The sequence below is a fragment of the Aulonocara sp. 'chitande type north' Nkhata Bay genome, linkage group LG7 (assembly GCF_057382095.1).
Source record: "Aulonocara sp. 'chitande type north' Nkhata Bay isolate Kocher_YH1m ecotype deep benthic linkage group LG7, A_spYH_male_GT1.1, whole genome shotgun sequence".
In the NCBI taxonomy this organism is placed as follows: Eukaryota; Metazoa; Chordata; class Actinopteri; order Cichliformes; family Cichlidae; genus Aulonocara; species Aulonocara sp. 'chitande type north' Nkhata Bay.
Genome location: NC_141350.1, coordinates 21,666,654 through 21,678,954, shown reverse-complemented (window position 1 = coordinate 21,678,954; position 12,301 = coordinate 21,666,654). Strand labels below are relative to the sequence as shown.

At 39.3% G+C, this 12,301-nt stretch overlaps 1 protein-coding gene across 13 annotated transcripts in view; it reads left to right on the top strand.

Annotated features, from left to right (window-relative positions):
• ap3b2 (adaptor related protein complex 3 subunit beta 2) overlaps positions 1-11,254 on the top strand; it is a 60,015-nt gene extending 48,761 nt beyond the window's left edge. For 8 of the 13 annotated variants that reach the window (XM_086299368.1, XM_086299366.1, XM_086299367.1 and 5 more), the window contains 4 exons: positions 3,300-3,397; positions 4,320-4,340; positions 6,503-6,641; positions 8,768-11,254. In XM_086299368.1, the coding sequence (XP_086155494.1) occupies positions 3,300-3,397; positions 4,320-4,340; positions 6,503-6,641; positions 8,768-8,954 (445 nt within the window). In that variant the 3' untranslated portion in view covers positions 8,955-11,254. The remainder of the gene's footprint in view (positions 1-3,299; positions 3,398-4,319; positions 4,341-6,502; positions 6,642-8,767) is intronic. The other 5 variants (XM_086299370.1, XM_086299369.1, XM_086299364.1 and 2 more) reach the window with 3 other exon arrangements.
• The last annotated feature ends 1,047 nt before the right edge of the window (positions 11,255-12,301 follow it).

The following is a 12,301-nucleotide window of genomic DNA, read 5'->3' as shown; positions in this document are numbered from 1 at the left end:
GCAGGGTACACCCTGGACAGGTCACCAGTCTGTCGCAGGGCTAACACACAGAGACAGACAACCATTTGCGCTCACATTCACTCCCGCATTCACACCTATGGGCAATTTGGATTAATCAATTAACCTATCCCCACAAACTGCATGTCTTTGGACTGTGGGAGGAAGCTGGAGTACCCAGAGGGAACCCACGAAAACACGGGGAGAACATGCAAACTTCACACAGAAAGACCCTGGCCTGATGGTGGAAATGAACTCAGGACCTTCTTGCTGTGAGGCAACAGTGCTAACCAAGCACACAGTAAAGTAAAATTTTTAGCTATTAAATCAGCTCTAGTGCATATGATCACAAAGTTGAAATTTGAATATAGAGAAAACAGAGCTGGTTTGACAGAAACAACACAACTTTGTCAGGTTGGGGAACAGCATTTCTGGAACATTACTGAGCAGCATGGGGGCTCCAGAGGGATTGTCTTGGCTCCACTTCTTTTCATATTGTATACAGCAGACTTCAAATATATATCTTGAGTCTTGCCAAATCCAGAAATACTCAGATGACACTGCCATTGTAACGTGTTTCAGGAATGGGCAGGAATCTAAAGACTGGGACCTTTTCTTGCCTTGAGCAACTGGATTCAGAAAATTATCTGCAGGCTTTTCAATTCTCATACAAATAGCAGATGAGCTAGGAATTTTTCTCTGTGATCAGAAAAATTATTGTTATTATTATTTTTGTTCGTAAGGAATGTCTGGCACCTCTGGTGTTTTATAAAACTGCTCCCGACTCCACTGTTAGATTATATGTTATGATATGTGTTGGCATGAACTGGAATTAATGGGTGGAAGCTGGAACTTTCCATTTAATGCCATTCTGAAGTTATGGAAAGAGAAGCTCCTATAAACAAAGTCTAAAGGGCTTTTACTCTGAAATGCAAAATGGGATTGATTTGAGATTGAGATGTTTCCACTGTAGAGGTTGTGTGGACTCCAATTACTTAGTGGAAACAGTAATTGTCCTGTTAACAGCATCCGCGTTTAGTTATAAAAAGTACCTCATAAACAATTATAATCAAGATATTGACGTGATAAAACTGTGGGGTTGTATACTGTCAATGTAGAGTGAAATGATCTTGTGGAAACAGCAACTTTGCTTTTAAGGGGATTCTGAAGTCAGTGAAAGAGTGGCTCATATATGGGCAATTTCAACGGGCCATTACTTTGAAAGGCAAAATCAAGGCGACTTGAAATTGACTTGGTATCCCCGTGATAGGGGATACCAAGTATCCCCACTGTCAATCTAAAGTGGAATTATCCTGTGGAAACAGCAATTTTCCTTTTTAGAGCATTTTGAAATCGTTAAAAGAGTAGGTCGTCTATGTGCAATTTAAAAAGGCTTTTATTTTGGAAGGCAAAATCGAACTGACTTGATATTGATATAGTATCACTATGGGGTTGGATATTGTTGATCTAAAGTGGAATTACCCTGTGGAAACAGACATTTTCCATTTTAGAGCATTTTGAAATCGTTCCAAGAGTAAGTCAGATATGGGCAATTTGAAAAGGCTTTTACTTTGGAAAGCAAAATCAGACTGACTTGAAATTAATATGGTATCACTGTGGGGTTGTATACTGTTGATCTAAAGTGGAATTATCCTGTGGAAACAGACATTTTCCTTTTTTAGAGCATTACAAAATCACAGAAAGGTAGGTCTTATATGGGCAATTTCAACGTGCCATGAATTTGAAAGGCAAAATCAGACTGAGTCAGTCTGATTTTGCCCATCAATGGGCAATTTCAATGGGCCATTACTTTGGAAAGTGAAATCAGACTGACTTGATATTGACATGGTATCACTGGGGGCTGTATACTGTAAATACAGAGTAAAATTATCCTGTGGAAACAAGAATTTTTCTTTTTAGAGCATTTTGAAATCGTTAGAAGAGTAAGTCAAATATGGGCAATTTCAAAGGGCCATTACTTTGAAAGGCAAAATCAGACTGACTTGATATTGACATGGTATTACTGTGAAAAACACTGTGGTTGGATAGTGTTGATATAAAGTGCAACTAGTCTTTGGAAAGAACACTTTTGCTTTTAAGAGCATTATGAAGTCATTGTAAGAGTAGTTCAAAAATGAAAATTCACAGGGCTTTTACTTTGAAATCCAAAATAAGATGGCCTTGATATTAACAGGGCGCTATTAGGGTGCAAGGTTGTGTCATGTAGATCTAACATTAGAGTTTGTGAACAAGCCTATATTATATGTTACTATGTTCTTAACATATCTGTTAATTCACTCGAAGTTGGCTTTTATTTTGAAATCCGGTTTCCCTTCCCGTAATACTTTGAATACACAGGGAGCAGAAAACAAACTCGAGGCTGGCTTGACTGCAAGTCTCGAATTGGAGGCTGGCTTGACACAATCCCCCCGGACGTCCAGGGCGTCCGGGGGGATTTTCGAGATTGATAAAAATGTCCGGGTTTTCCTACATTCCGACAGAGGACCCATGTGTTTGAAGTCATCCCCGAACTGCTGCTTTGTGAGCACTTGTAAGTTTTTCTGCGCTCACAGAAGGGACAGACAGCGCGCAGGAACGCGCCTAATGATGTTTAAAAGATCCCAAAACGCAAGTGAATCTTTTCAGACGAACTGCAAAAGAAATTTCCCTCGTACCGACCCAGTACTGGTAATTTTTCTTATGCACATGAGGCATTATTTCTGTACCATTATTTAATTCCAGAGGTTTTTAAGTTATTTTCTTTGCACTTGTTGACTTGTAAGGTCCTATATGACAGATTTTATTTCACAATTCATTAACCGCACAGAGAAGGCATCGTTTAAATATGTTTCTTTAAGCAAGTTCTTCATGACTGAGCCAAGTGTCCTCTTTTTTGGACATCAAAATATGGTCACCCTAGCTTAACTGACTAAAAAGCTCAACAACTCGCCAAAGTATTGCTGTTATCGGACACAAGCTTTAATAGTTGCAGCTTTTGAAAGTTTGCATTGACTCTTTACTAATCTTTACTGATTTGAATCTTTGGGGGTTTTGCATAACATATTGATGACACCTACTGAAGCTTTGAGAAATACTGATGGACATTTTCAGTTTCCTGTTGTTTTGAAAACAGTCATAAAATTACCACCAGACTGTCAGACCAGATATTTTACTTGTATAATTAAAAAAATCTTATTCCACTTCTGTCATCCCACCAGGGTCAGGGCTGTTTGGGAAACTTTGAAGTTTAAGAACAAAAGACGAAATACAAATCCCTGACACTACCGTTCCTCCTTTTTCAGCACTCACACCAGGAAATTCTTCGTGTCGATCCAGCCACCTGTCGGGGAGCTGATGAGGCCCGTCTTCCTGACAGAGAACGAGTTTAAAAAGGAACAAGGTGAGTGAAAATAGGCCACAAAATATTTCTGATGTCCTGAATGTTGCGACCCTAAACCACTGTCTCAGTTGCTGCTTTGACACCAACACATCTTTAAATGTTGCATAGTCCAAACAGGGAGCTTGTTAACATGTTAACCAGTGAGCTAATGCTGCAGCACTGCAACTCATAAGTTTTGTCCCTGAGTGTTAGTAGTCTACTCTGAATATACACTTCATATATTCTGTTCAAATATAGCGCTCATTTCATTAGACTGTGAATGAAATGGGGTTGTGATGGGGTTAAATGTTTGAAGTCGTGTGGGAACCACATGCTGAATATCTAAAGTTAAAACTTTAGGTTTGACTTGATTTGATAGCTGCAACTTTTGAACAGTCAATCAATGAAAATACAAATGAAAAAATTGCTGCTGATCAAAGACATTGAGATCTGCACTTTGATCTTTAACAGTTACGCAGAGAGGAAAGCATGCAGTGATGCTCAGTCACCCGTTGATAATGTGCATCATATAGTGTGACACGATGAAATGAGGACCTTTTAATTAGAAAGTATATTTCACTTTTCCAAATGTGTGTTTTGTTTTGTTTTTCTTTTATAACATTGCGAGCAAGTCATTTGCCACATGCAGTAAACATCAAAGTAACTGCCTGATGTTTCTGAGTCTCCACATCATCCTTCCTCCAGAGCAGGAAACAGTTTTTTGTCCATCAGCTACATTCAATCCACCAATACAAACCAAAGGTTTGCATTAGACGGTGTATGGTAGAGCAGCTGCAGACAGCAGTTCCCAGCATGTTTCTGGTTTCTGGTGTTCGTTTTCCATCCTAACAGTGATCGAGTTTTGAGCTCTAACAAGCCCACAATGACTCTTTAAACATGTGTCATATCCACGGTTCCTCCCTCTCCATACTCTCCCCAATAGAGAAGCTATTACACAATCTAGGTAAGTTGGCTTTAATAGATTTGTTGTTCCCAGCTGTCTGTGTGCCACCTTTCCTATAGCCAAACTCATCCTCACACAGACCACCCCCTCCTCCCATTCCCCTCCTCCCTCCTCCTTTAACACCTCGTGCTGACTCCCCCTCCTCCCTTCTTGCCTGGGTAATCAACACTTAACTGCATCTCCGGGTCTGTAGCTGCAGACACCTGCAAACCTGCCGCTCACACTCTCCTGCTCCACCAGGAATGGCTGGAAATGCTCATCCACTGATCCTCATTCACTCTTTCACATATACATCTGGCTCACAGCAGCACTCGATCATGTGCTTTCTGATAACCACCAACCATGCTGGGAGTTTGAACTGTTGGTCATCTTGTAGTGCATCGGTCTAACTGGCACTGGGTTTTGTTTTGCAGGTCAAAAGAGGTCTTGACATCTCAGTTAAAACCAGGTTATAGTCATTCAAGAGGAAATGATAATGTCTTTAATTCGTATTGAGGTCTAGTTTTTAAATCAGCAAATATTTGATTTAGTTCAGACTTTTGGTCACTTTTAAACAAAACTTCAGCCCCTTTTTAACCAGTTCCAGGAACTAAGATCAGGATCTGGGAACTGAAGGAACCTATTTAACAAACTATTGTTAATACGTTTGTTAAATAGTGATTTACACCCTTTCAAAATGAGCCAAAGATATTGACCTAATCTAAAGAAACAGATTAGCTGTGACTTTAGGTCCAAAACATCTGAGTGTTGCGTTGAGATATCAGTCAAAGCTGAACTAGTGCGGGACCTACTCTCCTGTAATACCAGGTCATACCACAAGATGGCGCAATAAGTCCATGTAACCTTTCATTCCTTGCATTTTTATTTACATTGGCAGTCTGATTCTATACACTGTTCAGTATATTCACTCGTATACATGAGAGATCAAGCATGTGGATCCATCTGTGTGACCCCTTGAGAAAAAGGCCAAAAGTAGCTAAAGTCTGAGAGAGCAGCACACATCCAAAAACATTTCACCACACTCACTGGTATAACACTGCTCCTGGTGGTGACAGTTGTAATAAAAATGGGAACCATTCTCAGTTAGGGGGAGGGACTTTGTGGTTGTTCCTTAAATATCTGTTTTATAATGCCTGTGCTGTGACTTGAAACAATCCTTATGCAGGTTTAGTTCTTAAATACTACAAAAAGTTCCTGCTGTGGAAACACTTTATATCTACCTGTAAGTGTAATAGAGAAAACATAAATTTCTGTTTGTGGGGAGCAGTTAAAGTAAACGTTTGACTGGTTTTCTGTGGGACCCACAACATTTTGTGCAATTTTAATTTTTTTCCCCTATTTTGTTTTTTTGTGCTCCCTCACACAACTTACTGCACAACCTCTTGGCAAGGAGCTACGATTTTATTAAATTTGGGTTGGTGTTATAAAAAAGTTCAAATGAAGCATGCATAGACACTAACACTACGAACGGACTGCAGTCTGTTTTAGCTAAATTTTCTGAATTTAAGTTTTCTGTCACTTGACTTATTATTGCAGCGATTTTAGGACTTGTTTTACATCAGAGCAGTATTGATATATAATACTGAAATACTAGTTTTAACCTGGACATCCAGGCGTCTTTTGACCAGCAAATCACCAAACAGTTGCTCTCTACAAGCCATCTTCGCACAAGTGAGAAAATTAGTACTGAATACCTCTTTCAACCAGAATTTCTGTCTTTGGAAATACTCTGGAAAATGGTGACTCGAGTTGGTTAGCAGTCAGAAATTTGCTTCTTTTTTGCTGTAAATTCACCAACAAAATCCTGTGTTCAGTGGGAAGCATGAGTACATTCCCGTGTTAAGTGTTAGTAGCATTTACAGTTCTTGATGTACTGAATATTACATCAGTCCCTCTGAGAACTTTAGCAATGTTCACTGCATTGTACAGTATATGTATATAATACTGTACATGTCTGAAGCTAGCAGATACCCTGAAAAAGAATAGCAATGGTTAAAAAATGAACTCTGTTACTGTACATGTTGTGTTCTTCTTCTTCTTATTATTATTATTATTATTATTACTACTATTATTATTAAGATTATTAACTGCTTTGCTTGTTTTGCTGCTGGGAGGGAGAGGATTCCTGTCTGACCAGTGCTCTGCTCCTACAACCTCCACAGGTCAGCTGATGGGCATGAACGAGATCACAGAGAAACTAACTTTGGACGTCAAGTGCCGAAACGAACACGCCATCGTCCAGAGAGTGACCACCGCTGCCAACCTCAGCAGAGTGCCCTGTGGGTCAGATAAAGAGTGCAGGTGAGAAAAATCACTCCTGAGCAAACACGTCTTGTTATCTGAGCCACCTTTTAATGCAAATAGCGCCCTGGGTGGTGTTTGTCTTCTGCGAAGGACACGGAATCATTTGGGAACAAGATCTTTGCCAAGATCAGCTTAAAAAATCACCTTAAAAGTGTGGCTTCACGTATTTTACGCAGATTTTAAAAATCCACTAAAGCAGTGGTTCCCAAACTTTTTTTGCTGGGCCCCCCTTTGTTTTACAAGAAAAATGCACACACACTCACACGCACGCACACATCCTCCAACCACACACACCCATATTTTGCTCCACTGCGGTTTATTTCACACCTCAAACATTTAGTAAACAATTAAGCAAATACAAGTAATCTGCAATATATTACAGGTAGTAATAAAATAAACTACTAACTCTTTTACGCTGCGTCCACACCTGCACGGGTATTTTTGAAAAGGCAGCTGTTTCGTCCACACGTAAACGGCGTTTGGAATCACCGAAAACGGAGATTTTTTTTTAAAACTCCTTTTTTGCGTTTACGTGTGGACGAGGAATACAGAGTACCTCACGCAACGTCAAAGGTATGTGCCTTTTTTCACGTCACGCTGTGCGCCACGTTATTGTTTACATGAGGTGAATTGCAGAATGGCAGATAGTCAGATTAACAGTATTTTGTCTCTATCTGCAGTATTTACACGCTTACACATACACGCGCAGTTACTGTCCCTCTATTTAGAAAGGCAGAGGCGTCATGTAGTATTTTATTTTACATGTAGTTGTTTTTTTCCTGTGTAATAATATTCAACATTGCTATCAATACATTTTTCAAAAAATGCCTCTCTGTGCAAAATGGGCTCCTCAAGGAGGATAAATAAACAACTGTGGGATACTGTTTGTCCGGGATTTGAACCGGGGGAACAAATCGTGGCAGGATCAGGAAAAGCAATTAAGCAGGGGAGACCTACCTTTGCACTTGTGCAGGTGAAGCCAAAGGGCAGATATGCTTCACCATATTTTCTAGTCTTTGGCTTAGAATGAAGTTGGTTTGGAAACATATTCAGCGATGCTTCATCTCCTGCTTTGCGTTTTTGTGGGCACCCCGTGCTAGCAGTGTCCAAGCATTGCTTTTGTTTTTTGTTTTTTTTCCCTTTTCATATTTTCATACCCCCCCCCCCCCCCCCCCCCGCAGTGGCTCTGCCCCTAGGGGGCGGGCCCCACACTCTGGGAGGGTCTGCACTAAAGGAACAAAGTGTACATTTTTCAGACACCTATAAATTTTAGTTCCAGCTTGAGTAAAATAAATGATAAAGAAGCAAATGCTGTCAGGAGGATCTACCTTGACATGACAATAAGTAGGCTGTGTTTTTTATTTCTCCATCAGATCCACTTCTCCTTTGTGACATCTGGTCTCAAAAATCCAAGATATAAGGGGATTAGCATTTATGACCACAACGACATTATCTACATCACAGAACTAATAACATTTAGTCCTATTTAAATTACAATGTGTGCTTGAGTGAGAGGAAATCTGAAAATCTTAAGGTCATAAGTAGTTGGACTGTTGTTAGTTTAAGTTCAGTCCGGTTTTATTTATATACCATCAAATTATAACAACAGTTGCATCAAGGTGCTTTATGTTGTAAGGTAAAGATCTACAATAATAGAAGGAAACACTAGAAAAAAGTTGCTTCCTGTGTGGACGTTAAACATGATGACAGACACCAGGAAACGCAGAAAGCAGAAGAAAGTAACAAAACCAACAAATCTAACACAGACACAAAACACAAGAAATACATGACAAAAGCCTGTGACTGTGACATTCAGGAACCACTACATCATCTGTACAAACCTGATACAGCATCAGCTGTTCAAGCTTTTAGGGGGGGAAAGGGTTACACATATATTCACAATCAGCTGACTTGAAGTAGGATCTGATGCAGTTCTGAGAATGTTGATCAGAGTATTCTAGAAAATTTCTAGAAAAGAAAACCAAAAACATTTTTTTGCACTAATTTTGCACTCGTTGTGTTTCACAGATGATATTTTTGTCTCACTGACTCACGCGATGTGTATCCCTTCTTTATTCTGTGGCTTCATCTTTACTTCTTGATCTTTGCTGCCTTGACCTCAGTCCTCCTGTTCCTCCTCCTGATTATCCTGTCCACAGGTTTGCAGGCAGGACGGTGACCAGTGGCAGCTTGGTGCTGGTCACCGTGGCAACCAAAGAGGAAGGAGCCGCCCAGCTGACGGTCAACTGTGAGAAAATGGTGATCGGCACGATGCTGGTGAAAGACATCCTCCAGGCTCTAACGCAGTGACGCGAACCAGCTCTCCAGCTTTGAACTCCGCCTCCACCTGTACTTCAGCCATCCCTCACATATCATCTAAGACTTGTCAGTGTAGCATCTCCTGCGAGCCGTGTCAGTGAGGAAGCTTCCACAACATTTGTTTTGTTAGAAGAGCCCCAAACCTTTAGAAATGACTCCCAGAGACAGTGAATGCCACACCTGGACCTGACAATTAAAACTGAACCTGAATGTTTTTACTTGACTTTCCAAAAATACTAATTTCCGAACGTTTTGGGGTTTTTTTTCTTTCCTTGAGGAGCTAATTGGACTTACTGGACTCACATTTACTTAATCTAAACCTTCTTTTCTTTAGTATAAAGTTAATGTCAGAATTTGTTTCCTGGATAAACATTAATCGAGGCTGCAGGTTTATTCTTGACTTTGAGAAAAAACAGTGGCTCTGAAACGTTCAGCCACAGCCTGTGATCTTCCTCAGTGGAGGCAGTTGCTCAGTTGTCATCGACAAAGACTGAATAAACTGCATTTTTCATCATTTGTGAAATCAAAATCAGCTACAGCGACGACTAAGTCATCCGTGATATTCAAATCCAATTTGTGATGCTAGATTTTTCTGTGCTCTCACCTGGTACATGATAAAATCTGAAGTAGGACACATCTTCAAAAAAAATCCAGAAGAATCTTCAATCAGTAGTAGTAACTGGACTCATCCGCCTTCTGTTAATGCTGTAGTCAGGCTTTACAAAGATTAGGTGAGCAAAAAATAAACAAAAACATGTGCAGTAAGATGTTCACTAGGTTCAGGCTATTAACACTGTGCAGTAAGAATATGTGACTCTTGGCGATCAGGACACTTTATTTTCCCAATAAAGTGGTCCTACACCATAAACGTCGCTCACTCACGAGCTCCCTTGATTTTTTTTCTTTTAAATCTCAGGCTAGATTTAATCCATGTGTAGGAAACTGAAATAATCCCATCTACATTGCGACTGCTGGTTTTATATACTTTTTGCTTTTATTCCAACTTTATGTATATCAGGTAATGACTAAACCATCTCTATGACAAATGAGCAACATCATACGCTGGGGAAAGACTGGACCTCCACAGGTTTTCGTCGGAACTAAAGGAGGTCTTTCTATGGTGTTAACATGAAGATGAGACAACTTTCAGTTCAGTTCATTTTATTTATATAGCTACAATTCACAACAAAAGATAAAAATCTTACAACAATATAGAGTAAATCCCAACAATCAGATGCCCCCTGTGAGCAAGAAAAACTCCCTTTTCCTCTGGATGGGCATCCATCTGCTGCAACTGGTTTGAGGGGCTATCAAACTGCTTTAAGATGGAGAGATACTCTGAGATAGACGGAGTGGGTAAAAGACTATCATATTCCCTCAAATCGGGTGGCACTGTCACAGTTATTTGAAATCATTACAAGATACAAGAAGATTGCTGATCTAAGACGGCTACCATTCAACCTCAACTATGTGATTTTGGTATAATATTAATGAACAATTCCCCAGAGTTTTATCTCATAATTTGGTGATTTTTAGCATGTGGTTAGCTGTCAAAGTGCACATGTTCATCACAGTAAGTGGGGCATTGATAAAAGCTGAAATGTATACATGCTGTTTTATTGCAACATGCAATGCAGTACTACTGTAAGGTGTGGTGTGTGTCTGTGTGTGAGTGAGTATCAGCCTAACAATAAGAAGTAGCGCTTTTGATTAAAAACTGTAACACTTGACTTGACATCATCATGAAGCACATTAAAATCACCAAAATCCTCATGCTGATTATACAGAAATGTTTTTTTGGTTGCTTTTCTCTGATTGCTGTGAATTAAACCCAGCGTTTAACCCCAACGCCAACAAAAATACTTAACGAATATCAGCAAATTATTTTCCTAATGATCATTTGGATAAATGATTTATCTGCTGGTGATATTCTCGTATAAGTGAATCGGGACTGTAAAAAATAGGATTTTTGCCCACTAAATTCTCAACTGAGTCTTGTAGACAAGCATTTACTGTAAGTCATTCTACATTTAATGAGGTGGTAGTTGTGTCTTCAGTTTGTTTATGTGCATAAAGGAAGTAATATATTGACCATAGAGCTGTAGCATATTTTTCTAATTTTTATTAACTTCCGAGAAGGCAAAGCTAGCAGTTCTCGTGTTTTGTGTCAAGCTAATGGGTTGCTATCTGTAGCTATAGAGTTAGCTTTCCCAAATGAGACTTAACTGATTTTTGGCAATACAGCAAAGATAAATATTTGTCAAAAATATCAATGCATTCATTTAGATTTCTATTTTCAGAAAACTCAGCCTATATTTACTAGTAAATAACACAATGAAGCTTTGAAGTGAAATATTCACAAAAACAAAACTCAACCCATTCAGCTTTCCATAAAGTTGATTTAGTAAAGAAACATTTAGATTATGTTTGAGTATGTGCTGAAGATAATGTGCGTGATTTTCAAGTTAAGTGTTGCTTTTCATCTCAGTGGTCAGGCTGGTTTCGTGGCTAATTACATTTGATGCCCCTTTTTTCCTTTTAATATCCTCATCTGTGCTGCAGACGCATGTTTCTTAATTCTAGCAGTATCTGTGCACTTCTTTTTACTGTTGGAAACTGTAATCTTCCAAAGCTACAGGAGTAGTGAAAGGACTTTATTTTGGCCTTTAACGTACTCCTCGCATTGTCTGTTATTTGCCCGTTCGCTCCAGCAGCCATGATGATGAAAGTAAACAATAAGAAAGTCTACTTTCAAAAGTAAAAATACAGAAAAGAGTGAACTCTATTCTCCAAATCATACGTAGGGCCATATGTTTCATCTGCTTTCAAAATATCCAAAGTACAGTTCCTCATACCCGTGTGTGGTTGTGAAATGTGGTCCTGAGGTATTACAAGTATAGTTATACAAATAAAAGTACAGATATGGTGTTGCGTGTGTCTACTTTTTTATGGTCTTTACTCAAATCGACCACAGACAACTGCCTTAACTGAAGGAAGCAAGACTGGCATTTTGAATAAGGAAGAGTAAAACAGAAGTTGTAAAAAGCCTGCTGTATTTGCTGAAATCGAACTCGTCCATCTGTTCGGCATCTTTGTAGTGACATTTAAAACCCTGGAGCACAATTTCTTAATTACTAAATTTCAGCGCGAAAGTTAAAAGTAACAAAAAGCTGGTAAACAAAGTGGTATTAAAGAGAAACAGCTGGATGAACATTTTGCAAATAATGAGGTTAGCTAGCAACACATTAGTAGCATGACTGCTTCTCTTTTCCTAAGACCTTAAAAACTTTCCTTCACACCTTTCCTTGACCTCATGAAGTTGTTCATCGACGTCATGG